The following is a 26886-nucleotide window of genomic DNA, read 5'->3' on the forward strand; positions in this document are numbered from 1 at the left end:
TGTTACAACAAATTACCCTCAATATAGTGGCTTAAATAACTCAAATTCATATCTTACAGTTCTATAAGATAGAAGTCTGACTTGAGTCTCACTGGCAGGGCTGCATTTCTTTCTGATTGCTCTAGGAAAGACTCCTTTTTATTGCCTTTTCCAGCTTCTAGAGGCTGCCCACATTCCTTGGTTCATGGTTCCTTCCCCTGTCTTCAGAGCCGGCAGCATAGTACCTCTCTGGCCCTGCTTCCATGGTCGTCACATTACTTTCTCTACCTCTCTTCTTCTGCCTCCCTTTTCTACTTGTAAGGACTCATAATTACATTGGACCCACCTGGATAATCCAGGATAATCTCCCTATATTAAGGTTATTTTATTAGCAACCTTAATTCCATTTGCACATTAATTCCCTTTGCCATGTAGCCTAACATATTCACAGGTTCCAGAGATTAGGATATGGACATTTTGGATGGGATATTAGTCTTTCTACAACAGAAAGCCTCACAGAATAGGAGGAGAAATGGACAGTAAAGGTCATTTCATGTAGACAACAGCAGATACAAAGGATTGGGGGCTTTGGAGAGTGTTCAGGGTAGGTTTTGAGGAACTATAGTTTAGTATCACTTCGTAGTATCATACAACAGGCCATCACATGTGCCATTTATCCAATATGTTTTGTTCTTAAAGTTTACATATAATTATGTTTACCACATATCTCAGCAAAATATCTTACAATAAGCAGTACTCTTTGGGGGCAGTACAGTGTTACAGCTAAGAGCATGTGCCATGGAGCCATAGGGAGTGGGTTCCAGTCCTACCTCTACCATTTATTAGACTGATACTGGTAAGGATTCAATGAGATCAAGAATCTCAAGTACTTTGCTCTGCCCCTGGCATATAATAAGCCCTTCATAAATGTGAGCTGTTATTATTGTCATACTTAAACTATGCCTTAACCTAATGGCTTATAACTTGCCACTCTCACTTTCTCCTTTTTGTTTTTTTGGCCTCGCCGTGAGGCTTGTGGGATCTTAGTTCCCCAACCAGGGATTGAACCCCGGGCCCTAGGCAGTGAAAGCACGGAGTCCTAACCACTGGACTGCCGGGGAATTCCCTTACTTTCCCCTGAATGTCTGCTTCTTCCTGGAAAAAAAAGAAAGCAACGATAGGAAAATATTTCTGACCTATGCAACCTGCTGAGATAACATCGTTATTATCAAGCTCAAACTGTCTAATTGCTGGGCCCTTAATTCAATCTAGAATCTAAGGACTCTCTGCCCCTGCTGCTTATGCCAGCAACCCCAAATGGTATCTATAACTGAGTTTTAATTTGGTTACGAAGCAGAAGACAGAAGAACATGGGGGGTGGGGAAGGGGGTGTTCCAGGCTGAACTGAAACTGTCGAAGGCAGGAGTAATAACAGCAGCAACAACAGCAAAAGTGAGTGGGACTCAGAGATGCCTGGATACAAATCTTTTTTTATTTCTGAATGTAATTCCAGGAAAATCTTGGCTTTATTTTATCTGGGACTGAGATAAAGTCAAATTTCGATAGGAATTTGGGAATACATATATTTCCTATTAGGTGCTGAGTTCTGGGACTACATTTGTTAACCAGTGACTGAGAACATGTAGAAATGACCTGGCTTTTCAGGTCAGTTGTCTGACAACCAAATGGATACACTACTTTATCTGACCCCCAAAAGTTTACGAGCTGTTCTGAAAGGGGGCACTGGGCAATTACGGGGGAAGTGGAATGTTTCTTGCTTAATATTATACTGACAAAATGGTAGGAGGATCTTGAAAAGAGGATGAGTTATAACGTTTTAAAAATAATCAGGCTAAAATGATGTCACAAAAACTATTAAAGTAATTATTAGGTAGTGAGCACTTTTAAGTTTGTCTCGCTTATCTTTGTACCCTCCATGGTGCCTTATAGAACACTGTAGGTACTTCTGTGACTTGTTGTCAGCTATTTGATTAAAAAATAAAAGGGATCTACTGGCTCCCACAAATGAAAAAGTCCAGCGGTCAGATGGAGATCAGGTGTGGCTCCATCAGGGCTCTGGCCCCTGCTTTTTGCAACCTTCTCCACAGAGACACTCCACAGAGTGTCAGCTCTCTCTGTAGGCTGAGAGGAAGACAGCTTCACTTCTGTCTCTTCACAACGCATAGAAGAGGAAGGGTCACCTTTCCAGTGGCTTCCTAAGGCCACTTTCCTTAGAAGCTACCAAAGAAACTTCTCATGAGAACATCTCAATAGCCTAAATTGGGTCACATGCCTATCACTGAGTCAATCCCTATGATCAGGGCTTTCCTCTTCACATCTTATTGGCCCAGATTGGGTCACATGCTCATCAATGAACCAATCCGTATGGCCAGATGAATGTCATGCATTGGTTGGCTTAGGTATGGACTTATGAGCAATTCACTTTGACCAGGGGAGGGAGATTTCTCTCAGAGTCATCAAGCCCATTCCTGGAGCTGGGGCTGGGGTTCATTTCCCCTGAAGGTGTTAGACTGTGTCCCTTTTCAATAGAGAAAGCCTCTGGTTGCACATGTGTGCTGGTCAGTGTTGCAGTTCCCATTCAATCTTTGCAATAACTTATGTAGCTGAACTGAGGTCCTCCCCAGTGGCTCAGGAACCAGCTGAAGGTCTCCCAGTAAGTGTTGGAGTTAGAATTTCTAGGTTTTCTGATTCCCAAGTCCATCCTCCTTCTAACACACCACCCTTCCCGAGTGAATGAACAAATAAATGTATGGTGGAAACAGGGCTTCCTGCTCTGAAAGGGTAAGAGAGTAATGGTTAATGTGGGAGAATGTTTTTCTCTGAAGCGTGGCCATTCCCCCAGGAGTTAGGTGACACTGAGAAGACCTCACCCCTCTCTCTGCTTGTTTCCTCATTTATAAAATAGTAGTTGTGCTAGATCTTACCTCATTGGGATGTTGTGAGAATTAAGTGAGGTAATGCAGATAATGAACTTGGAACAGTGTTCCCGGCCTGAAGGCGGTCAAAACCCTTACCCAGGGCAGGTCTACTTTGGGGGTAATTGGATATTTATCCAATGGACAATAAAATTACACTTCTCCCTTCTCTACAGGATTAAAAGGGGATAGAAGTATTTATACATGTGAAAACCTCCTGAGTGTTTAGCATCATAGGGATTTAGAATTTGTAGAAAATTTCCAAGTGTATTCAAACTCCCTTGCAAGGGTATTTGGAACTTGAGGTGAGTTGGGGAGAAGTCTGAAAATCCATGGAATCACTTTTTTTTAGAGATTAATCATGCCCGAAACTTATTCATTGTTCTCAGTTATCCCGATGATGTCCTGATGCTGTCCTGCCTTCTTCATTTCTTCTCAAAAAACTCATCTTCCTCTCTGCACCCTCATTCCATCTTTTCTCCCCATAATTTAGTACATATGTATATATTTTTTCCTACAAATTTGAGATAAGCCATTCTTTTTTTGTTTTAATACATTTATTTTTATTTATTTATTTTTGGCCGCATTGGGCCTTAGTTGCTGTGCACAGGCTTTCTCTAGGTGTGGTGAGCGGGGGCTGCTCTTCGTTGCGGTGCACGGGCTTCTCATTGCGGTGGCTTCTCTAGTTGCCAGCACGGGCTCTAGGTGTGTGGGCTTCAGTAGTTGTGGCTCATGGGCTCAGTAGTTGCGGCGCCCGGGCTCTAGAGAACAGGCTCAGTAGTTGTGGTGCACTGGCTTAGTTGCTCCGCAGCATGTGGGATCTTCCCAGACCAGGGCTCAAACCCGTGTCCCCTGCATTGGCAGGTGGATTCTTAACCACTGTGCCACAAGGGAAGTCCCAGTACGTATATTTTGGGGGGGAGGAATTCACGGTGTGATGCAAATGACCGGGTTTGGAGTGGTGTGAAGGAGGTAGTGGGATGTCAGATAGGGAGGGATCATCTGGTCATTGGAGGGAGAGGCTCACCCTCCTGGTTCTAAGCATTGCGCAGAGACTGAATTTTCTTCCCCAAGAAATAGGAAATAATATTTTAATCTTCAGTTTACAATGAAGAGCATGGGGGCACACAAAGAGAAAGACAGGTGTTTAGACTTTTGGAGTATTGAAATGATTGTGCATATTCACAAAGACAATAGTTAGTGCTATTCACCATCTCTGCAAGTAGGGAAACCATTCTTTGGCTTCCTCATTAATTCATACATTCAGTTAGCGTTAATTACTTACTAGTGCCCAGCACTATTGTTAGGCCATGAAGGGCTTATGAAGAAATGTGAATTCTGTCCATTGTAAGGCATTTACAGAAGGCAGTTATGGATAAGATAGCATCATGATCAGGTAATGAATTTTATAATTATATAAGTGGCCAGTTTGGATATCAAATGAAACTGGAAACTGCCACAGGAAACTGGCTGCCTGTGGAACATTGTGTGTATCTATGAATTTATTTTTATTTAGGTAAACTCATTGGAGATATACCTTAGTAATATGTCAAGAAATATCCTATAAACCTTTGTAGAATATTAGATGCATCTCAATTGGGTTTGTATAAAATAGGCGGAAAAATTTTACCGGTAATACAAGGCGGAGAGACATTGTATAGAGTAAAATATTTCGACATTGTATAGAGTAAAATATTTCACATTTTGGTCAGTTGTTTGTGGAGTGATACATTTTAGACTCTGACTTATGGTTTTGGCCTTAGAAAGGAAAAGAGGCATGATGCTATGAACGTAATGGGTATAAATAATAATTTTTAAAAATTGCATCACTGATGTGTAAGCAGGAGAGTCTGGGCTGACTGCACTTGTGGCAAAATTAGTAGAAAGATCAATTTAAAAGTTTTATTAGAGTATCACACACTGATAACATTCCACTATTTGTATTACTAACTTAGGAAGGTGAAATGGAAAATTTTCATCTTAAACATTTAGCTCCCCTCTTTAAGTTGGCAAACACTGACTTTTTCCACTGTATTTCTACATAACTGGACTCTTGCTAGCTCCTGGGTGTGTATGTGTATGTGTGTTGATAGTTAGGCATACTATCGCTGATGCTGTTAGCTCAACTTATCTGCATTTTTGAGGTAAAACTCTCTATAGACACTTTACAGCAGTAGGAATCTGATCAAGGTTCTTTGCAAGTTTGTAAATGCTGTCAGATCACTCAGACTGACACAAGTAACAGTTCTCCTGAAGGTTTGCAGTTAGGATGTTCCCTCCAGGGTCTACTGTGTTCCACTGCTATAGCTCTGAGATTGTGAATTATCCTATTTTGTATTCTAGCTTTGTGTGAGCAGATACCCTAGAGTTAATGCTTTTTGTGCCCTTTCTGATGCTGATTCCTCCTCTTGAAATGTTCTCCTTTGTTTATCAATTCTCTACCCACTCTTTGAAGCCCAGCTGAAACAGCCAAGCTACTTACTCCATGTTCTGTAGTAGGAAATTATTCCTTCGTCCTCTACACTCAGTTGTGCTTGTCTGACATTAATTAGAAGATGCCTTTTACTTTATACCCTTGCAATGTATTTTACACACATTCAAAGAGCATGCATGGTTATTTTGTAGGATAGCAATGTTGAAAGGACTTGAGGCTTCTAGACTGGCAAACCTAGATCTGTCTCCTACTCTCCTTAACTGTTTACTGAGTTTCAAGCTTCCTTACTCCTAAATAGGAGACTGCCAGTGGGCATCTCATATGACTGCTTTGATGAGATAATATATGTAAAACACCACCATTTCTTGGGTGTTTGCTATATCCCAGGCCCTGGGCAAATGCTTTATGTAACATCCTCCCATGTACAATGCCTACATGTGTTGATTCCTTTGCCCCCAATCCTGGGACAGAGTAGGTACTCGCTGAATATTTCTCAAATGAATGAGAACTGGACTTGAGCTGGCAGCAGGGCCCTGTCTGCTGAGTCAGCTGCTGTGAGTCAGCCGTGGAGATGCATGCAACTAATGACTCCAGAGAGGAAAGATACAACTGGGTTGCAGTTCCCACCTGTCTGGCTGAAAGGCTACCATGGCATTCCTAAGCACAATGGAAAGCTCATGGAGAAAGGAGAGTGTCATTTCTGAACGGCACTATTTCCTTTTCCACCATCTCATTATTCTCCCCTCCCCAACTCATGCTGACCAGTTTAGTCCAGAAGAGGTACAGAGCTCATTCTGAGTCATTCCATGGTTGTATTGAGAACACTGCATTTTAACTATATCCCATGGAATATAAGGACATTGCAGATCTACCTTCCTAGCAAAAAAAAAAAAAAAAAAAAGAAAGAAAAAAGTCAAACAAAGCATTGTACCTGTTAAGTGGTAGGTAAATGTCTTAGGAATGTTAGAAGCTTGTGAAAATCCCACCTAAATAAAAAAATGGCATTCCCACCCTTGGGCTCTTATAAGTGAAGAGAATTTTGGGAATCCAGGTTGATGACTCATAACTTTCCCAGTGTTTTATTTCCATGAGCCATTGATTAAAGTAGGGTGTAACACTATATATTTCTCTTCCAGCTATTCCCATCAAGTGGGAAGTTTTGGAAGCTTCTGTAAGCCCCTAGGATATAATTTCATGCATCGAAACCATTGTATTTGAAATGATATTTAAGGTACGTTGGAAAGGTTTTGTGCAACCTCCATTGAGGCTTGTCTTGTTCCTGGGGAGCAGTATGTACAACAAAAGAATCTGGATGAAGAGAATTTCCCGTGATGCATTGAAGGATCAGTGTTCCCATCTTGCTCTGCTCCGGAAGGCTGGAGTTAATGAGGAAGAGTTTTTATGTGAATGTCAGGCCTGTTGCCATAACTAGCCACAGTGGAATAGTCATGGCAACTTCCATCACTTGGTTTCTTTGTTTTTGTGATACTGCTGCATGCTTCATTTTATGAGTATTTTCTTTTCTTGTGTGTGGTTGAACCCCCTTCTATTGCCATCTTGGGCTTGGATACTTGTGTTTAAAAAGAGAGGAAGAACAGAGGGAGAAACTGGAAAACTGACAGAATTACATATCTTAAGAACTTATTACTTTATTTCCCTCCCTCCACTTCTGCTGATAGATATTCTGGTGATTAATATTCTGATGAGTTTGTGTCTTTGGAAAAGGAAAAAAATGCCTTCCCTGAAGGGAATCTTGAAAAGCGGATCATAACGAGACAGAGGAAGTATTGTGAAAACTGGACTTTTTCGGTGATGGCATACCTTGGATACAGACCAACTCTAGTAATATTATTTCTGAAGTAAGATAAATGAAAATTTTCAACAATCTTTGGTGAGTCATTTGTGTACTTGAGGGCTTTTATCTTGATCACAGCATCTGCTACCTGAATGGTAATTTATAGTTCAGTGAGAGCCCTGGAATAGAATACAAGGACTGGTGAGAATCTAAGTGTCTTGAGATATCCTCATTCATTTCATTCATGAGGGTGAATAATATTCTCACTGTAGAAAGGTCTAACTGGAGAATACTGTGTGCTTTACTTACATTGACTCCCAAGGTGGAAGTCCACGCATCTGTGGCAGTACATGTAGGGAACCATTAACAGTTGGCTTTCTGGGGACAGCCTCTTGAGGTCTCTGACCAAACCAAGCAGAAGGGCTGGGGTCACAGCTTAGGTGGGGTATGAAGTTGAGGATGTTGGATTCTTAAGAATGGTCCACTATATAGGTGCAACATATGCAGGGAATGTGCCTCCATTCCTAGCAGCCCGTGTTTAGAATTTTACATCTTGTAACACTTCCATCACCTTCCTCTCTTTTCTGCTTATTCTTTACTTTAAAAAGTTGCCAAAGGCATCTTCACCTATCCATTTTCCAAGTTATGTGCATTCAATCCTGTATATTAGAAAGACCCTTTTGCCATTTTCCACTTTTTAATTTTTCTCTCCATTTTACTACTGCGTGTTTTTTTTTTTAAACTTGTTTATGCTTTGACATTAACTCTTGTCGAAATGCTGACGGTTTTGCATGTTAAAAAAAACCCAAAAAACCCGTTCAATAAATAAGGCCCAAGAAGAAGGTGAAGTGTCTCCCGGCTGTTAGCCGGTTCTGGAGTTCTTTGACTCCCTGGCGCAAGGGAAGGACTATGTGCTTGATCGCGTCGAGAGGGAGACACAAGCTCGGCCTTCGAATTGGCCAGCCTGGTGACCAGCGAGCCCGTCCCCCCTTCCCCCTCCCGCGCTCACACTCAGGAAGCAGCTGCCTACAGGCCGGCCCTCGGTGGCCGCACACACATCCACTCTCCTCCCAGGCCGCCTCCCTCCCTCCCTCTCTCCCTCCCTCCCTCCCTCCCTCCCTCTTCCCCCTTCCCCTCTCCCTGCAGCCGCGTCCACACTGCGCCGCCAGGGCAGCCCAGAGCGTGGCGCGCACGGGCACTAGCGCTGGGGCCGCCACCACTGCCCCTCCCCGCAGCCCCGTTCGCTGCCCGCAGCCGTCTAGGCTAGCACCAGCGTCCTCCCGACGGAACCCGCCGAAAGCAGTTAGCCAGCATCCCACGCCGGCCCCCAGACGCACCCTCAGGCCCAGGGCGAGGATGAACAGGACGCGCGAGGCACAAAGTCGAAACTCAACTTTTTAAAGATATTATTTGCTCCGTTTGTGTGTGTGTGTGTGTGTGTGTGTGTGTATGCGCGCGCGGGGGGGGGGCGGCAGAATGAGCTGATGCCGAGGGTACAGCCACCCCACTTCTGCCCCCTCCTCCCCCTGCCGCCGCTGCCCTAGCACACGCGCGCGCACACACGGCACTTGGGCCGGGTTTCCGCGCTCGGTCCCCCTGCTTGGATGGGAGTTTTCATTTCCGAAGGAGGCAGAGCCGGGGGAGCGCGCTGAAGGGCTGGAGCCCCAAGTTTCTCCTCGCCAGCGCTGGCCGCCCGCTGTCACTCGCTCAGGCTGGCCGGGGGAAGGGACCCGCACGCCAGGCTTTGTTGTGGAAATCCCGGTTACCTGGTAAGTGGATGCCATAGGAACTTTGCTCGCAGGCGAGAGACGGGAGAAGCCGGGCACTTGAGAATGTGGGGGAGTTGCAACGCTCAGAGATACAAACTAGGTATTAGAACTGTTTCCACGCTGAGCGGGTGGCGTTCGCTCAGGTTTAAGAATACGTGCACTCCAACACCCAGATTCTCTAAAAGGTCTGTTTACTGAGATAGATAACAATTCTCAATCAGGAGTCAAGCCGTGTTCCTTGTCAGTTGCCTAAAAGCGTCAACTGAAGACGACGGAGAGGAAATCAACAAGGTTTTAAAGTTTTTCTAATGAGGAAGACTTTTTTTGTTTTTGGCTTTTCTTCTAAACTACAGGGTCCAGAAGGCTACAAAATCAGGGCAGGTTACGGAACGCAAGGGCATGGTTGTGCACGCCACCCATGAGTCCCCACTGAAGGGAAACTTTGGAGAAGTGGGAATTGATGGGTTGACATGAGGTCTCTCTCGCGCTCACGGGGCTTTAGTTGCCTTTGCCAGTTCCACGTGTTTGTGGAGCTCTAACGAAGGCTGTTTTCCATGTTGTGCCTCACCCAAGCCCATGTCCCTCCCCATTGCTCCGGAGGTCCTCCGGTAGGGGGTACATTAACTCCTCGTGGGGACGGGTCCAGCGACTCGCAGCCGCCAGGTCTTGTAACTATAACTATAAACCCACGCCGCAAAATGCACAGATTCAGACGCGCACACTCCCCACTAGGTTTGTCACCTCGCATTTACATTTTTATAGGGCCCGACAAAATGTCAGCACTGTTTGGGAAATGTCTCAGTCTCGGGGACTTTGTCCTGCGCACAACTCCAGTCCCTATAAATGACCCTGTGTGTATTTTGAAGTCGCCCGAGGCCGCTTTCTGGAAAGCCTGAGTGAGCAGCCGGCTTTCTCCTAAACACACACCTTGCCCAGAGCGACACTTCCAAGTTACTCACTGGAGCTGACAAGTCACTTCGGTGATGAGGAAGTCACCCAAATGTCTGGAAAACTTGGCCCTGACGGATTTGTCATCCTATGGATGATTCAATTAGGTACCTGTAGGGAGAAACTTTCTGAAAGGTCATTTCTGGCTTCCCGAGTCGCACCCTCGACTTGGGGGTGTCTAAGAGGCAAGAAGTGAAAGAACAAGGATTAGGACGATAGCTGGGTGGGGGCTTCGGGCCGGCGGGAGCGTGCGCTCCCGGGAGCGGCGAGCAGGCTGCGACTTCCTCGGGATCCGGGATTGGGCCGGGCAGCGCGCTGCTCCCTGCCTCTTGGACTTCCCAGCCGCGGGCCAGCCGCAGCGCTCATTCGGCCCCGACTTACTCAGGACTGGGTTGCACAACAGGAAGCCTGCACGAGTTTGTTTTGTTTTGCTGCGCTCGGTTGCGGACAAGGCCGAGGGTTAGGGGCAGAGGCGGCCAGGGAGTAACGGGGTCGCAGCAGCGCGTCCCCAGCAGGGCTTTGTCGCCTCTGCCTCCCCGGACCCGCCGCTCACTCCTTGCCAGAGAGCCCAGGGGCATGGGCCTCGGATCCCCGGTGGCCAAGATAGGGGGGTCATGAGCAGATAAGGGCTGCCCTTCTCCTGTCCTGCCCCACACGCTTCTCCTTCGCCCGGCGGGTCCCCGGTACCTTTCCCGACCTCTCCAGCCCTCCTCCTGGCTGGAGGGCCCCCCCACCTCGGTATTCCTCACCCCCTTACTAGGCTTTCCCGGACATCAGCTGGGCCCTCATCCCTGCAGCATCTAAACCCAGGGCAGGGGGTGGGGGTGGAGGGTACTTTCGGAAACGCAGGGACTTGATAGCAGGAATTGCGGCCCCTTCTTGCAGAGAAGAGGGCTTTGCACCCTCTTGCCACCTACTTGTAGGACATAGCGTCGCCCCAGAGTTTGGGCCTGGGGCTCTGGAGTTTGAGAAGAGGAATGTTCTGCAGCTCCCCCCAGTGGACCAGTTCCCTTTAGGTTGTGGAAAGAGGGAATCTCAAGTATGATGGGATCTTGGTTATCACCTACGGATGAGGAAACTGAGACCCAGAGAGTTTTAGGAGTTTTGCCCAGGGCCTCAGAGCCAGTTGTCACAGTCTCAGGGCAGACAATCAAGTTTCCCAGTTCCCAGTTCAGAGAGCATTCCTTGGCCTGAAGGTGAACTCAAGACAAATGCAGAGTCTCATTCTGTCCCTTCTGAAAGCTTTGATGAGTCATGATTTCTGCCTTGGGAGTTAGCCAGATGTCTGTTTCCCTCTCTGTAGCATTTCTGACTGGACCTCCCTTTTTACATAAATGGGGAAACTTTTTTTTTTGTATAAAATTGATTTGTATTGGTTTAAATTTTCCCATTCCTTCTTTTCTCCCTCCTTCAAGTTTGCTTACAGTGAAGTGTGAAACAGCTGCAACCAGCAAAAGTTTGTAGAAAAAGGATCTGCCACAATGAATGTTTGAAGCCACTTAGAGACAGGAGAGTGTGATGTTATTTTTGCAATTGGGAACTGTTGAAGTTTAATGATCGCCTTTGAATGCTTTACAGTTTTCATATGTTTTCACTTGTTGTCTATGCAGCCAGATTAGCCCTAACACTACCTTGGAAAGGAAGAGTGGGGGATTTCTTTTCCAGTTACTTTCAAACACCTTTCCTTGTTGGTAGTTGAAGTCCTTTCCTTTGTTACCCAGAGGACTCAGTAATCCTGCAGTGTGAATAGTTAAATCTAATTGCTGCTGTAACTCCATCTCTCCTTGATTCACATTAGGCCAGTTTGAGAGAGCATCTTTTCTCTGGTTCCCGATACCATACAAGTTCCTTAATAGTAAAGAGTTTGTCAGAAATTGAATACTTGGGGAGTCAGTTGGTTTGCTTGGGAGGAACTGATCATGTACCAGCCCTGCCTTCATTTATATGGCAGAAAGTGGTCTTTCCATCATTTCAGAAGAGAGCTCAGTGTTCTCAGTCTTTTTTCTCTGAGTGCTCTTTCCTGCTAGTAAATTAATTTGAGGACATTCTTTCCGGTGTTGTCTCTCTCATATTGTAGTTATTGATCTCTGGAGTTGTAATGTTAATTTGTAGTTCTTCCAGAGTATAGAAGGAGTACTTCTTGAAGGAGATAATTCAGGAAGTGGCATCCTGTGCACATTCTCTTCCTTGGAGAAGTCATTTTCTGTGTAATTATTTTCTGTAGAGGATATTATAAGGAAGATTGAAATACAAGACTTAACATTTAACTTCTCTCAAAGTTTGGTTGGCTCATAGACTCAATCAGGACTGAAAATAAATTTAAAACATAAATAAACGGCACATAGGAAATCTGTGCAATATAACCATGCTGCCTTACTCTTTCCAGGAGGATGAAACTTACAATAAAGTCTTTGAAATGACATTAACATGTAATTTGATTAAAAGATGCTCAAATTCCAAGTTTTCCTAGTTTTCCACTTACTTGAGGCAGAGTTGACACAAAGTCCAAAATTTTTATTGAGATAAAATATTTTTATTGAGATAAAATAAAATATTGATAAAGTACATACATCTTAAGCTTGGTGAATTTTCACAAACTGAACACAACTGAATAACTAGCATCTGGATTAAGAAATGGAACATTACCAACACCCCAGAAACATCACTCTTACTCTCTTCTCATCACTGTCTTCCCCCAGCCCTTCCAGTCGCTGTGTTCTCCTCAGGAGTAATGACTGCCTTAACTTCTACGAGATGTAATAATGTTGCCCGTCTTTTTAATACCTTATGTAAATGGGATAATTCAATATGCACCCTTGGGTCTGGCTTCTTTTGCTGATACAACAACCTTTTAGTAGGTCAAATAATTTGGACTCCCCTTTAAAGTTTAGGGGAACATTTTGGCTTGCAGAAATTGGTTGGTCAGGCGTTACTTAATATGACAGAATTAAGGAAAAACGCTGACAGAAGCAGAAGCTCTATTCTCCATCCTAATGACTGTCTGATTAGGGAGACTGAACATGAGTGAAGCCAGCTTAGGGTGAGCAAGGAGAATGCTGAGGAGCAGCTACCACCGTGACAGCCCAGAATGCATTCGGCAGTCTCTCTGTTAGGGATAGCGCCCCCCCCCACTCCCCCAACACGCAAAGAAGCGCCTGGGTGAAAGTACTGAAATGACTGTATTTGTTTTATGACTTTTAGTTAGGATTTCTCATTGTTCACGAGTATGCCAAGGTAAAGACAAGAATAATATGCCGGCTCAGAAGAGTGAGATGGAGTTTTTATGCTGCTTTGTTCTAATAAAGAAAGGAATAGACTGGGAGGAATAGACCAGGAAGCACACAACTGTAATTAAACTGGTTCCACAAGGCACAGAGCATAAGGTTCATGATTTTATGGTCACACCTTACTTAGACTATATTTATTCAGGCAATAAATGATAAATATAGGATATTAATGTATAAATATATAATTATATATTTCATTTATACCATGCTTTTCAGTATAAATAAGCAGTACAGTGTGATAACTATAAATATAATAAGTATATGTGCATAAATGTATATGAAAAGTCAATATGTATGACACAGGTAGTGTGAAAAATATAAATATAAAGGTATAATATAAAATAATCTGTGTACCTATAAGGGCTGGGGAGAGTTCAGAGGTAATTTAGACACAGTCCTAAAACTTAATGAAATTAGAATTTAGACAGGAAGATGAAACATAGGCAAATAACTATAAGGCAATGCAGAAAGTTATGAATGTTAAAGGAGGTGTACATAGAGTGAAATAGTCAACATTTATTGGATCCTTCTATGTACCAGACAGTGTGCTAAACAAGTAACGTGCATTATCTCATTTAATATTCTGTAATGCTGTGAACTAGGTACAACAGTGTAATTCTCACCATTTTACAGATCAGAGACAGAGGGATTAAGAGAGGATCAGAGAAGGCCTAAGGTGGGGTGGGCCTGGAGGTTGAATAGAATCTGGATTTGGGGAAACCGAGGGCAAAAGAAGGGAGGAGGGGAAACACCACTCAGGTGGACTCAAAGTCAATATGTAGGATGAACAGAAACAAGGATCTAATCATTTTCTACTTTGGGAACAAAATCAGGGGATTTATTTGTAAAACTGGAATCATGAAGGCTCTAAGTAGTTGAAAGCAGACTTGAAGTAAAGAAAGCTGGTGGGGGCCATTCTTGTCTGACATGATCTCTTCAGGCCAAGAATGGGAACAACTACACATTCCTTCAGCTGCAGCAAGCCTTGCTGAACTGCAGATGGGCAGATAGGATTATAGTGCAAGATCAGACCCCGTCCCAGGCTCCTTGATAAAAAGGTCAGGCTCTCTCAATGTCAGTTATTTCAGAAGTTCTGAGCCAGATCTATGAAGTTTCATTTCTAGGCCTGCTGAATACTGTACACACAAAACTAACCAGATGCCAGGCCTATATATGAATTCTTGTTATTCCTGTGTGTGAAGAAATGGATTAATGTTTTCTCAACCTTTGCAGCATGACCAATAGATTCCACTTCTGTCTGTAACTTGACTGAGTCATTCATGTAGGGTTTTTTGTTTTTTTTTTTTAAATAAATATGTTGTCATGTTGGTTAAGGGCCTAGTCATTGTTGTGGACATTCATACTTCTGCAGTGATGTCAGTGAACATAATTTAACTTGTATAAAACTTCTGTCTACCAACAGCTAAAAATAGTTACATTGGTTACTTTTAAGCAATAACTAAGTACACTGAAGGAAAGAAATCACTCAGTTACACAAGTGATAGGGATAATTTAATATATTTGAATATTTGGTTTAATGACTGCTAAATTCAATTTATTTCTAGAATCTTCCATAGGTAGATGTTTATTATCCTTTTGAACATATAGTGAGTTTTAGCTTTGCAAATAGCTATTCACATGGGCTGAGTAGTTATTTATACATACTAGGTGACAAAGAATGCACTTTCATTTGCCGTATTTTACAACCTGTGTATCTCCTTGTGTGAGGATGGATTTTTTTTTTTTTAAAGAAAAATCTCCAGGCAGTTACTTTTCTTTTATATTTCTGAAGAAGGCTTTGTGTCTCAAACCATGGCCATGTGGTGTTTGTTCACTCTTTGCAATTCAGGTAATTAATTCAGTGGTGACATCACTGGGAATGTGTTCGTTTTTCCATTTCAAATTCCTCTTCATAGGATCTGATGGTTAACTCGTATTAAGAACAGATTTCAAAAAAAAGTCAGTTCTCAAAGGCAGTTATGTGTTAATTTATACTTGCCCTCTTTATCACTGTAAAAGTGAAGTTTTATTCCAGGGAAGGTCATGTACCTTTACAACAAGGAAGATATAAAATTGTCAGTCATTTTGATCCTGATTCTGGTAGTCAGTTGGTTAATTGATATTTGTAGAGCACGGTTGATCAGTTGATACTAAATAAAAGATAAAGTGAAAGATAACAGTGGTAGGAGTGTAGCTTTGTGTGATTTAAGCCTTATTTTTCATAAAGCTAAAAATGTCAAACATTTAGATCTTTTCTTTATTATGGCTATATTATGGTATTTGTTTTACTTTGGTTGTTTAATTCTGTCTGTGTCTACAGATATTCCTGTTAAGTACCTGGACAGGCAGATAGTCCAAATGCTTCCATAACAGTAGCTTTTATGCTTTTTTGTCTGCAACCCACCAGAAAATGTATTTTTCATCTTACCCAGAATATACTATATGCATATAGATATGCAGACATATACACCCACAAGTCATTAAAAGGAAACAATTCTTAACCATTAATATATTTGATGCACATTGATACCTTCTGTTTTATTCTAGTTGGTTCTATTTCATTAAAAAAATGTTTTGCCATTGAATAATTGATTTCAGGGCTCACCAATGGATTGCCGTCAATTTGAAAAACAGTGCTTTAGAAACATTACTTTGTTAAACATAGATCTAGGAACTTATGGCCCATATTCACCTTGGGCCAATGCATGGGCCAAGGCATGGTTACCTTTCTGAACTTACCTATGTTTGTCTCAAAAATCTTTTTGGTTTCAAGTTCATTCTCATTGTGTGTGATTTCTTGCAGCTGACTAAGGGAATCCCTAACTAGCCCCCTCTCTGTTGCCGTTTTTTGGTAGGGCCATATTTTTCTAGAACTTTCTGTACTCATTGATGAGTTCATGACTGAGGCAAAGTTGATGAAACACTTGTAGGTAATTGCTACTAAAAATAGTGACATTTAGTAAGTTAGGGGGATATGAGAGTTGCATAGATGCATTGAAGTGTGGAAAGTAGATTCTAAGAGAGGTTATTGAACTTCTAATAATGCCCTCCAGCAGTATTTTCTTGAAGGTTCTGAATTTCTTCCAGATATCCGTAATCACTAGCATCGTGTGGAATGTTCTCAATGCTGCTTCTGATTTTTAAGTTAGGATTAACTAACTACAGAATAAATTCCTGCATTAGATTTGGTCATTTTTTAGCACTCCCTCCCCCTCCCCTTCCCTCTCTCTCCTTCTTTCTGTCCCTCTTCTCCCTTTCCCTTTCCTTCCTTTCCTCAGTGTCCTGTCCATATTTACTACCCACATTTTTAGTATCGTAGCCACTAAATTTGATTAAAAAGGCACTGCCAGATATTTTACTCCATAAATTTAGGGAAGATTATTTTTATTTTTGAGAAAATTTTATATAAAAAAGTTAAAATGTGTATATCTCTAATTCGATAGCAAAGAGTTGTAATCACAGATTAAAACAGAGTCAGGAATTCTATTAGATGGGATCCATAAGTTCATTATATAATCTTCTCTGAGTGGTCTTTGGTAGAATGGTCTTGAATTTCTGAAGGGAACACTGATTTGTCTTCATACTTTTAAGTGAAGTATGGTATAACTCAAAGCTAAACTTCTTTGATTTCATTTTATTGGTGATTATATTGCTTGAGTAATAGCTGTAAACATCTTAGTATTCAAAATAAATATGTTAATATTCTCGAATTACATATATTAGACCTTGGGAGTGCCCAAGTGACTATACGGTCTATATGTACTAGTTACAAGGTGTAACCTCCCCAAGTTTCCACTCCACATCCCAAATGTGGAATTATTCCATCCCTGTTTCTGTGTGACCTCTGTTGTAAAGTCTGTGAGAGTGTCAGTCTCACTGTATAAAGTTATGAAAACACGGAAATGATCAATTAAACTTTGTTGCTGGTTACTTAATATACTTTCAGTTTAGAGAAATGATATTGTATGCATCCAATGCATTTCCTCTATAGTATCCTCCAGCTTCGCAGGCACATGTTTGCATTTTCCTCTTGTTAAAATTGCAGACAAGAATAATTTTGATTTATTGGTGACATCTAATATAGCTGTGTTTATATTGTTGCCAATAAAATGACTTACACGATTGGTTTTTGTTTATACAATCTTTTCTGAGGAGTCAGTCACCTGTGTTAGGACAAGGTACATTCTGCTTATTAAAATTAACTCCTAGGATCTAAGAACATTCAGCTCTGTCTGTCCTTGATTGAATTGCAAAACGTGCTTCACACTGCAGCAGTGCATGAGAATACCTTATATTATCTATCAATAGACTTTTCATTTCTATATTCTTCTGGCTACAAAGCTGTAACTAGAGAAACCCATGGGAATAGCAGGGGCCTATTAGCGATCAAGGCAGTGATGTTGAAAAGGCAATGTTAATGAAATTATACAATCATTAACCCGAAGCGGGAAAAATAAAAAGAATCAATAAAAACTCTATTTTAGATGGTTTAGACGTATATATAAGAAGCCAGCCCAGGAGCAGTTTGTTTGCTGACAGGCATTTTGTGTCTCATTATCAGGTTTTCTATGCAGGGTAAGAAATGCTTGTGGCATAAGGAATGGAAAATGTAACAAAGGCTAAATGTAGCCTAAGGAAATGAAATGATGTATGAAAATTAATAATTAACTGGCTCATCAGATGAATTATGACTCTAGATGAGTCTGTTAATAATATTAACTAAGAAAGGGCTTTTGGCTGTAAATAGACATTATAGAACTCGTGTTTTTGGAATTTTCTTGAAGGGATGAGTTAACATTGTTCTGTGTAATCTTTTAATCCACACGGCACAGTGCCTTGAGCTTTGGGTAGAAGGTAGAGTCATGATCTTGTATTTTGATTAAAGTCATAGCTTTTCCAGAAATCTAATGAAATTATCATTAAGTGATTTTGTGCCTTGGTTTTCTTAGGAGTTAAGTAACTTCCTCCCTGACTTGACTTACAGGAATGTGTTTTAAGAGTTTTCAAGTGGCCGAAAGGAAAGATTTATTAACTTATGTTGACTCATATAGCAGGATGAATGAACATTTTCATTGTTAGAACCAAAGGAGTATTAAAAATCTAAATGTATTAATATGTCAGATCCAAAGTACCCTAAATTTATACTTCCGGGGGTTCCATGCTTTTTCTTTTTCTTCTTTTTTTCTGTTGATGCTTGGGTTTAGAGTAGTTGGATGGAGGACAGAGGAGAAAGTAATGGTGGAGAACTTGATTAAGTTTTTAAATAGAAAGATGCTCTTCCAGTGGAATCCTACCAGTCAGGTTTTGATAGTGATTAGTTGTGATTTTACTTTCTGGCAAAGTGTAGGAAAATTTAACCCCAGTGTTCATTTTTCAAGGTGGGTGTTGTCTTTCAGCACATCTCTGTTGTGATGGAGACAGTAGAGATTACTGTTATTTTTGCTTTCATATCCACCCCAATCCCTTTGATTTAAGTGCCATAGGTATAAAAATCTACATATTTATCCTTCATCATAGTTAATGAGTATTTTCCATAATCTTCCTTTTCTTAATTATCTGGAAGAACAAAATTTCAAGTGATTATCACCAAATTCTTCATTTTGTGGATGAAAAACTGTCCAGAGATGTTGTAAATGATTTGCCACAATTAGAACAATTAGAATTAGAACACAATTAGTTAGGTGTCCTAACTTCTAGTTGAGTACTCTATTCACTCCGACTCAGTGAGGATGGGTCTTTCTTAAAAGTTAGCTGTTTATTCCTTTTTTGTTACCAAGTGGGCTTAGAATTATGATCATATGACCTGGCCAAAAAGCACGTAAAATATTATATAATATGAATAAACAAATTGATTTTTAAATTCTGGTGTCTAATGCTTAAAAAATTTGTTGGTGTAATTAATGTGAAAACTGGGTTATTTGGCATATTTTCTCATACAGTTTATTTTATTTTTGTCTTGAGGCTGGTTTTTATCAGCTCACACACCATTGACCTATTGGTTTTTCTTTATGGTATTAATCACTTTACTTTCTGGCTATTGCTTTTTTAGTAATAAAATTTAAGTACATTTTTGTTGTTGTTTTTACTTTCACCCTAAAGCTATTTAAAACAGGAATGTGATTTATAAAAAATAAAAATAAAATAAATATCCGGGCAGGCATGAGTTCTGATAATTAAGTTCTCAGTTCTTTAATTATTTTTCCTTCTTACAAACTCACCTTCTTAATGATCTAACCAAATGCTGAGTACTTACTTATATGTTTTGTTTTTTTTTTTTTCCTGTGGTATGCGGGCCTCTCACTGTTGTGGCTTGTCCCGTTGCGGAGCACAGGCTCCGGACGTGCAGGCTCAGCGGCCATGGCTCACGGGCCCAGCCGCTCCGCGGCATGTGGGATCTTCCTGGACCGGGGCATGAATCCGTGTCCCCTGCATCGGCAGGCGGACTCTCAACCACTGCGCCACCAGGGAAGCCCTTACTTATATGTTTTTACCCAGATTTTTTATGAGAATTCCCGCTTATATATGATCTTGATGCCAAAATCGACTCCCTTATTTTTAAAAAACCTGGAAATGGGCATAGTCTGCAAATCTGCAGAAACTTGTCACTTGGCCCATGGTCTTAGTGACTCATATTTCCAGTCATGTTGGATAATTCCTCATTTTCAACAAATTGCCAATACAACATATTTATTTTGCCTTTTTTTTTTTTTTTTGGTTGGTACTGAATAAGTGCTTTCTTCTGCAGGGTTCAAAGTGCCTCAGAAAACACTGTTTTATCAATGAATGGAGAATAGATGGCCAATATCATCTGGCAAAGCACAGAGACATTAAATGACTCTTGCCCACAATCAACCAGTGAATCAACAGACAGCCGGTAGTATACTTGAGTTCTTCTAAATGGATGCAGCAGAAAAGGCATTGGAATTTTTCCATCATTAAAAAAAAACCTTACAACCAGTCTGATACCAGGGTTCATTTCTTATTGTTCCATAAACAAACTTAAATGATGCAGTTTTGGATAATCTTCATTAGATTTATTTGTCCCTTCTTGGCAACTGTAGTGGAGGGAAGGACAGGAGTGAGACCTAGGATTGTTTCCGAGGAGGCATGTCAGTATTAAATGTGGCAGACTGATAGAATTCTTAATAAAATGGAGACTTGATAAAGGTGAAGAAAACATTCCAGTTTTATATTGTTGGTAATTTTGGAAGTTCCTCAACATATGGGCATACACACTCAACTTTGCAGAAGGCACAGTGAGTGCTTGGCTTGAAAATTAAATACTACAGGTTTCCCCTGCTATCTGAAAGTAGAGTGTTCCTATGAAATCTTTCATCAGCTGAAATGGCATAAAACGAAGAAGCAATTACCTTAGGACACATGTTGCTAAGGGATGCACAAAATAAAATGAGATAGAGCACAGATGTTCACAGACACAGTTCAATGCTCTGGAGGCTTGAAGTTGAGATGCTGAGCGTAGTTCCCAGCGAAGGAGCACTCTCACTGCTTGGGGTGAGTACTGCCTCTGTAATGGCCCCCTGCAGAACAAATGCTAAAGCTGTTTTTGCTTTTCACCTTTTTTCATAAAAGTGAAAATCCTCCTCAAATTTCTTTTGGTTAGTGAAAACAGGTACTTATGTAAGTTTTGTAAAAGCAAAGTGGCGTAAGGTGAAATTTTGAAAAGCAAGGGATACCTGTATTTTTGATTTTCTAAAACAGTAAAAAAAAATTCTTCACAAAAGGTTTGCTGTTCTTGATATCTTGTACTTGATGATTTATGGAACATTCATTTGGGAGTTGAGTTGGAAATATTCGTCTAAGACATTGAGTGGATCATAGAGAAAAAGTAGGAATCATCCAGTTGAGGATATCTGGCCATTACTACTTTGCACTCAGTCTGTATTTCTTGTGTTTGTTCAGCTTTGGCTTCTTTCCATGACTATCATGTCTGTATAAAAGAATACAGATTGTGACTATGTCGGTCATTTATTTGGAGTAGTGGCACTTAGTCATGTTATTACACACATTTTGGGGAACTGTGGATCAAGGGAGGAAAAGCCCTTTCCTAATGATTTATAACCAGGAAGTACTGACATTATCATATATGGATGGATGATGATGTCCTGTGGCCACGTCACTACTTTTGGTTCTCCCTCTGCCACTTGAGGAAGGGAGTGGTAAGATGGCAGATGGAAGCTTCATGGAACTACTGTCAGTTTACTGTGTGTGGTGCATGATGAACATACTCACCTTTAGAAGGGTTGTTTTGTCCTTATGCTTTCCATAAAGCATTTCACACAGCCTTTTCCTTTTCTAGGATCTTACTGGAAAATGAGAGTATTGTGATGTTGATTCTATTTCCTTCCCCATAACTCAGGATCAGTATAGAACCAAGACTCTAACGCTGCTGTGAATATTTGGATATATGGATATATGAAGCCTTTGTGAGATTCCCATGCCTATTTTTTTATCCTTTGTAAATCTAGGGACTGTGAAAAAGATTGCTCGTAGAGTAAAAATCTGAGATGGTTTAATGTCCTCATAATCTCTTTTAGAGGTTATATCGGCTTTTTAAAATTTTTTCTTGATTTATTTTTGGCTGCACTGGGTCTTTGTTGCTGTGCAGCTTTCTCTAGTTGCGGTGAGCGGGGGCTACTCTTCGTTGCGGTGTGCGGGCCTCTCATGGCGGTGGCTTCTTCTCTTGTGAAGCATGGGCTCTAGGCGTGCGGGCTCTAGTAGTTGTGGCTTGCGGGCTCTAGAGCGCAGGCTCAGTAGTTGTGGCGCACAGGCTTAGTTGCTCCGCGGCATGTGGGATCTTCCCGGACCAGGACTCAAACCCATGCCCCCTGCATTGGCAGGCGGATTCTTAACCACTGCGCCACCAGGGAAGCCCTGTATTGGCTTTTTATTTGTTTACTGGAATCTTTGAAGCACTAGTCTCACAGCTCATGAAGGTGATGCTTTTGGGTTTCCCAGGATGCGCTGTAGCAAATGTGAGCTAGTACCGACAAATCCTCTATGGAGCAAAATAAGTTTCATTTTGCAAGCTGGCACCAGTAGATTGGTTATAGTTGCCAAGAGCACTGTATTGAGAAGGGTTCAGTGGCAAAAAAAAACAATGTAGTGATCCATAATCCATGTCTACAACGAGTGCAGGAGGGGAGAGTGCCTGACAATGTATTAGATTAGAACCATGTATTAGATAACCCTGTTCAACGAGTGCAGGAGGGGAGAGTGCCTGACAATGTATTAGATTAGAACCATGTATTAGATGACCCTGTTCTACATAAAAGACCGTTTTGCTGAGAGTGCTTCTTTTCTTCCTGATATGAATGCTACACAGGTTGAAAACTCGTTGTAATTTATTTTCCTTTTTACTTTTAAAAATGCCTGCATTTATTTTTTTAAACAGGCTAATAAACCACACCATGGATAACTTATTGGACTTTGCCTGAAAGGAATCATTAGTGTCATTGGATATTTGACCAACCTGGCTACAGGTTTTGTCAGAATGAATGGAAGGTCATGCAGCATGAATCTCCACCGGACATCAGGAACCCCACAGGGGCCTGGGATGGTCAGTGGCCAACATATTCCTCCCATTCGAGCCCACTCGGGGACTCCTGGCCCCTCGTCCTGTGGCAGCACACCAAGCCCTGCCATTGGAAGCCTTGCTAACAGCCTCCATCTCAAGATGCCCTCAGGAGGAGGGATGGCTCCTCAGAGCAACATGAATGAGAGCCCCATCCATCTGCCTGCCTTGAGCCCCAGGAGACAAGTGCTCACCAGTGGGAAGCCACGTTTCCAGGTCACCCAGACTGGAGGCATGTCAGGGCCACACACTTTAAAGCCAAAGCAACAGGAGTTTGGAAGCCCCTTTCCTCCAAAATCTGGGAAAGGTAGGATTGTCTTTTTGGGATCTTTTAAAAGTGGGCACTATTTTTTTTCTCCTCCTTGTCTCTTCTCTGCCAGCAAATCCAATGGAAAAATACATGATTCAGTGTCAGGGTCAAAGTTTTTAGTCTCATAATGATATGTAGCTTTCTAGGAAAGGATGTGGACGTGTACACGTGTACATACGTGTGAGGGTGAGGGCACCACAGTGGTAAATGTGTCATCTCATGGGACTGTGAAATAGAGTGGAAGATGAGATAGAAAGATTGGAAACAGGGAGGTAGGGTGGGTGGTGGCAGAGGAAGGGCAAGAGCAAGTTTATTATGATCCTGCCCTCTGGATACACAGAGCTCTGCCTTGGCTTACCAGGGGCTGGATTCTGCAGGCCATGGAGGAGATGGGTGGCTGGAACTGTCATTATGTTAGTTGGATGCTAGAAGAAAGGTGGTGTTTGGAAGGAAAAGGATTAAAAAGGGAGAAATTTTAACAGCCAATAAAATGAGGAACTAGTACATAAAATAATAAAAAATTATTCTAAGAGCAAAGCCTATAATTTTTAAAAATTTTTATTATTCATTTTTGGCTGCATTGGGTCTTTGTTGCTGTGCACAGGCTTTCTCTAGTTGTGTTGAGCAGGGGTGCTACTCTTCGTTGTGGTGTGCATGCTTCTCCTTGTGGTAGCTTCTCTTGTTGCAGAGCACGGGCTCTAGGCGTGCGGGCTTCGGTAATTGTGGCTCGCGGGCTCTAGAGCGCAGGCTCGGTAGTGGTGGCGCATGGGCTTAGTTGCTCCGTGGCATATGGGATCTTCCTGGACCAGGGACCAAACCCGTGTCCCCTGCATCGGCAGGCAGATTCTTAACCACTGCGCCACCAGGGAAGTCCCTAAACCTATAATTTTTATAATACAGCTAGTGACAAGAGAGTAGGCAGCTAGAAGAGTATAATGAAAAGATGTATTTTTGTGCTTGTTGAGAACTAGAAAAAACTTGTTAATTTGAAATGCAGAGAGAATGCTTTTAATTAAGCAGTGTTTGAATTACCATACATTTTAAATTAAGAATAATTTTTGGAGAATAACAAATTATTTGAGTGACATGCTCTCTCTAGAAACTGTTGTTGACTTAATGAGGTTATATTGCTAATGATATGTGTATTGGGGCTAGAAAAAGAAGGAGTATGTATCCCATGTAAAATATAGCTCTGTTATATAAAATAGCATGATTATATATTCCTTTAGGTATTTTTAGCATTTAGTTTTAAATGTTTATACTAAGTGTTTATACCACCAAATAAAATTACTAGCAGCCTTGTGAGTAGCCATTCACCCAGTTAACTCATAACTTATCCAATTATGATGAATAATGATTTATATCAGGCAAGTAACCCAAAAGTTGTTTGTTTTAGTGTCTGTGTATTTCTGTATATGGAGAAGTTGGTATAAATGGGTAGCTTAAAAAAAAAAAAAAAGTAAACATATGTAACTTTTTCTTTTCTTTTTTTACTTAACTTTGGTGTAGGCTTGGTTTTGAGGTGTTTTATTTCTCAGAGCTACTGATATTTAGTGTAAGTATAGGAAAAATTTTCCCTGGGGGCTGCATCTGAAATAGCTCCGTCATTGTCAGGTTGCTATGTTCATGACGTGGCAAGCTAAGGTTCTTAATGTCAAGCTCATGTGTTTGTATTTTCAGGGACTGAGGCCCAGTAAAATCTTTCAGCTCATGCTTGACTAGTGAACTGTAGCTTGCTTTTATATATACTTGTGTTTGAAATCCTGACTGGCAATAATAATGGTGATAATATTAATAACTTGCACTTATTATATCATAACTTAGCATGTGTCAGGCACCATGTTAAGTGCTTTCCAGTACATAGTTATTCCTCACGACAGCCCTGAGTTGTATGCTATTGTTGATTAACTGATAAGGGAACTAAGGCCTGGAAAGAATAAGTAACATAAGCCCTGCCAGGCAATAAGGAGTTTGGGAATATTACTTTAATAGTGATTAGAAGTGGTTATAATTATAATCGTAGTTTATAAAAAATGCTTCAGGTACTTAAGGAATAACGAACTATCAGGGTTAATACATCTTGGAACTCATGTAAAAATTAGAACTGCTTCCTGATTCTCTTCTTTTCTGTTTTCTGGCTCCTGGCTCAGCTTACAAGTTTGCAGTGCCTGTTCTGGATCTGCATGATTGGGGCATGCGTGGGCATGGGTAAGGGGCTGAGGACAACTGTATTATTATTCCCCCTTGCCTTGCAGCTTGGATACCACTAGTGGTCTGGATGGTGCCAGGAGTGGCTGAATGTGTCCCTTTCACATCTTGGATAACAATTCCTAAACTAAGCCAGTAACTGTTTGAGAATGGTGATCTGGGACTGTTTGAGCTTCATCCAATCATTTGCTCTACAAATAATTATTGAGCATATGTTATGGGTGAGCCACTGTTTTGGGGATATAATAACCAATAAAACATAGTCCTGGCCCTCAAGGAGTTGAGAACTCAGAAAAAATAAATGGGCAGTTAGAATAAAGCATAGTTAAGGCTCTGGTAGAGATACACTCAGGGTGATATGGCAACATTGGGAGGGGTTCCCAGCCAGTGCTTGAAAAGTGGTTCTGGGAGGAGAGTAAGGTATCTAGGCAGACACCTGAAGAATGAGGAGCTAGCCTTACAACCATGGAAGAGTATGTCCTCTGTGTGTGTGTGAAGGGGCAGGGGCTGTCTGGAACTTACTCTGGGTAGGGAGAAAAGCACGCTCAAAACCTGGAGGGGAGAGATCATGGTGCATTTCATGGACTTCTATCTGGTTTCACATTGAGGGGAGGTGTGGAGACTTTGGTAAGAGATGAGACTGGAAAAGAATAAGCAGTAGCCAGATGAAGGGTCATGAGTGCCATACCAAGGAGTTTGGATCCATCTTGAGGACACTAGCAAGCTGTGGAAGGATTTTAACCTTGGGGATGATGTGGATCCAAATAGTCGTATGTGAATATCTTATTCTGTAACAGCCTTTCATAGCATTTTTAATTATTTATTTATTTTTTTGCGGTATGCGGGCCTCTCACTGTTGTGGCCTCTCCCGTTGCTGAGCACAGGCTCCGGACGCGCAGGCTCAGTGGCCATGGCTCACGGGCCTAGGCACTCCGCGGCATGTGGGATCTTCCCGGACCGGGGCACGAACCCGTGTCCCTTGCATCGGCAGGCAGACTCTCAACCGCTGTGCCACCAGGGAAGCCCTCATAGCATTTATTGATGATCCTTGTATGAATCAGTTATGCTGCTGATTGCATAATAGTTATTTTCTGATTTTATCATTCCTTCTAGGTTTATTATCTGGTATTCTTCTAGAAGGGAGAGCTTCTTTCCCTTCTCTTTTAGAGTCATTGCAGATTCATGTATTCCTTTAAAAAATTCACTGTGCTATAATTCACTACCATCATTGTTTTTTCTGATGCTCAAACTGTCCCAGATTTGGCCAATGGGAACCCCTTCAAGTCAGTTCTTATGTCCTTTTGACATGTTCCCATTAAGTACTTCTTTGGTTTGAGACAAAGCAAGATGTTCTAGGCTCATTTGTACTTCCCTGCCCCAGACCTGGAATCAGCTATTTTTCCAAAAAGTTCAGGTTCCTTTTAGTGGGAATTGATACTTGGGAAACTGGATGAAAGGGTGTTCTTATTGGCTCTGGGGTGTCATTGCTTCTAGGTCCTTTCTGTGGACAGAGTGAGGAGATACACCAGAGCAAGATAATGAGTTCCAGTTAAAATACATCACAGAGTTCTTCCTCACACTTCCTCACACTTCCTCATTGTGAATTTGTCAGTGAGAACCCTGGCTCT

At 41.7% G+C, this 26886-nt stretch overlaps 1 protein-coding gene and 1 pseudogene across 6 annotated transcripts in view; one reads left to right on the top strand and one right to left on the bottom strand.

Annotated features, from left to right (window-relative positions):
* LOC114884448 overlaps positions 1-8928 on the bottom strand; it is a 112847-nt pseudogene extending 103919 nt beyond the window's left edge.
* GLIS3 (GLIS family zinc finger 3) overlaps positions 1-26886 on the top strand; it is a 662455-nt gene that overhangs the window by 142858 nt on the left and 492711 nt on the right. Inside the window, exons 1-2 of one of the 6 annotated variants that reach the window (XM_029201553.1) lie at positions 8327-8913; positions 22561-23047. The exons of 1 other annotated variant lie outside the window; for it this stretch is intronic. In XM_029201553.1, the coding sequence (XP_029057386.1) occupies positions 22660-23047 (388 nt within the window). In that variant the 5' untranslated portion in view covers positions 8327-8913; positions 22561-22659. Of the gene's footprint in view, positions 1-8326; positions 8914-19940; positions 20023-22560; positions 23048-26886 lie in introns of those variants that run through there. 4 more of the 6 variants (XM_029201555.1, XM_029201554.1, XM_029201561.1 and 1 more) reach the window with 4 other exon arrangements.

The sequence above is a fragment of the Monodon monoceros genome, unplaced genomic scaffold, assembly GCF_005190385.1.
Source record: "Monodon monoceros isolate NGI ecotype Baffin Bay Population unplaced genomic scaffold, NGI_Narwhal_1 Super_Scaffold_5, whole genome shotgun sequence".
NCBI classification, from domain to species: Eukaryota; Metazoa; Chordata; class Mammalia; order Artiodactyla; family Monodontidae; genus Monodon; species Monodon monoceros.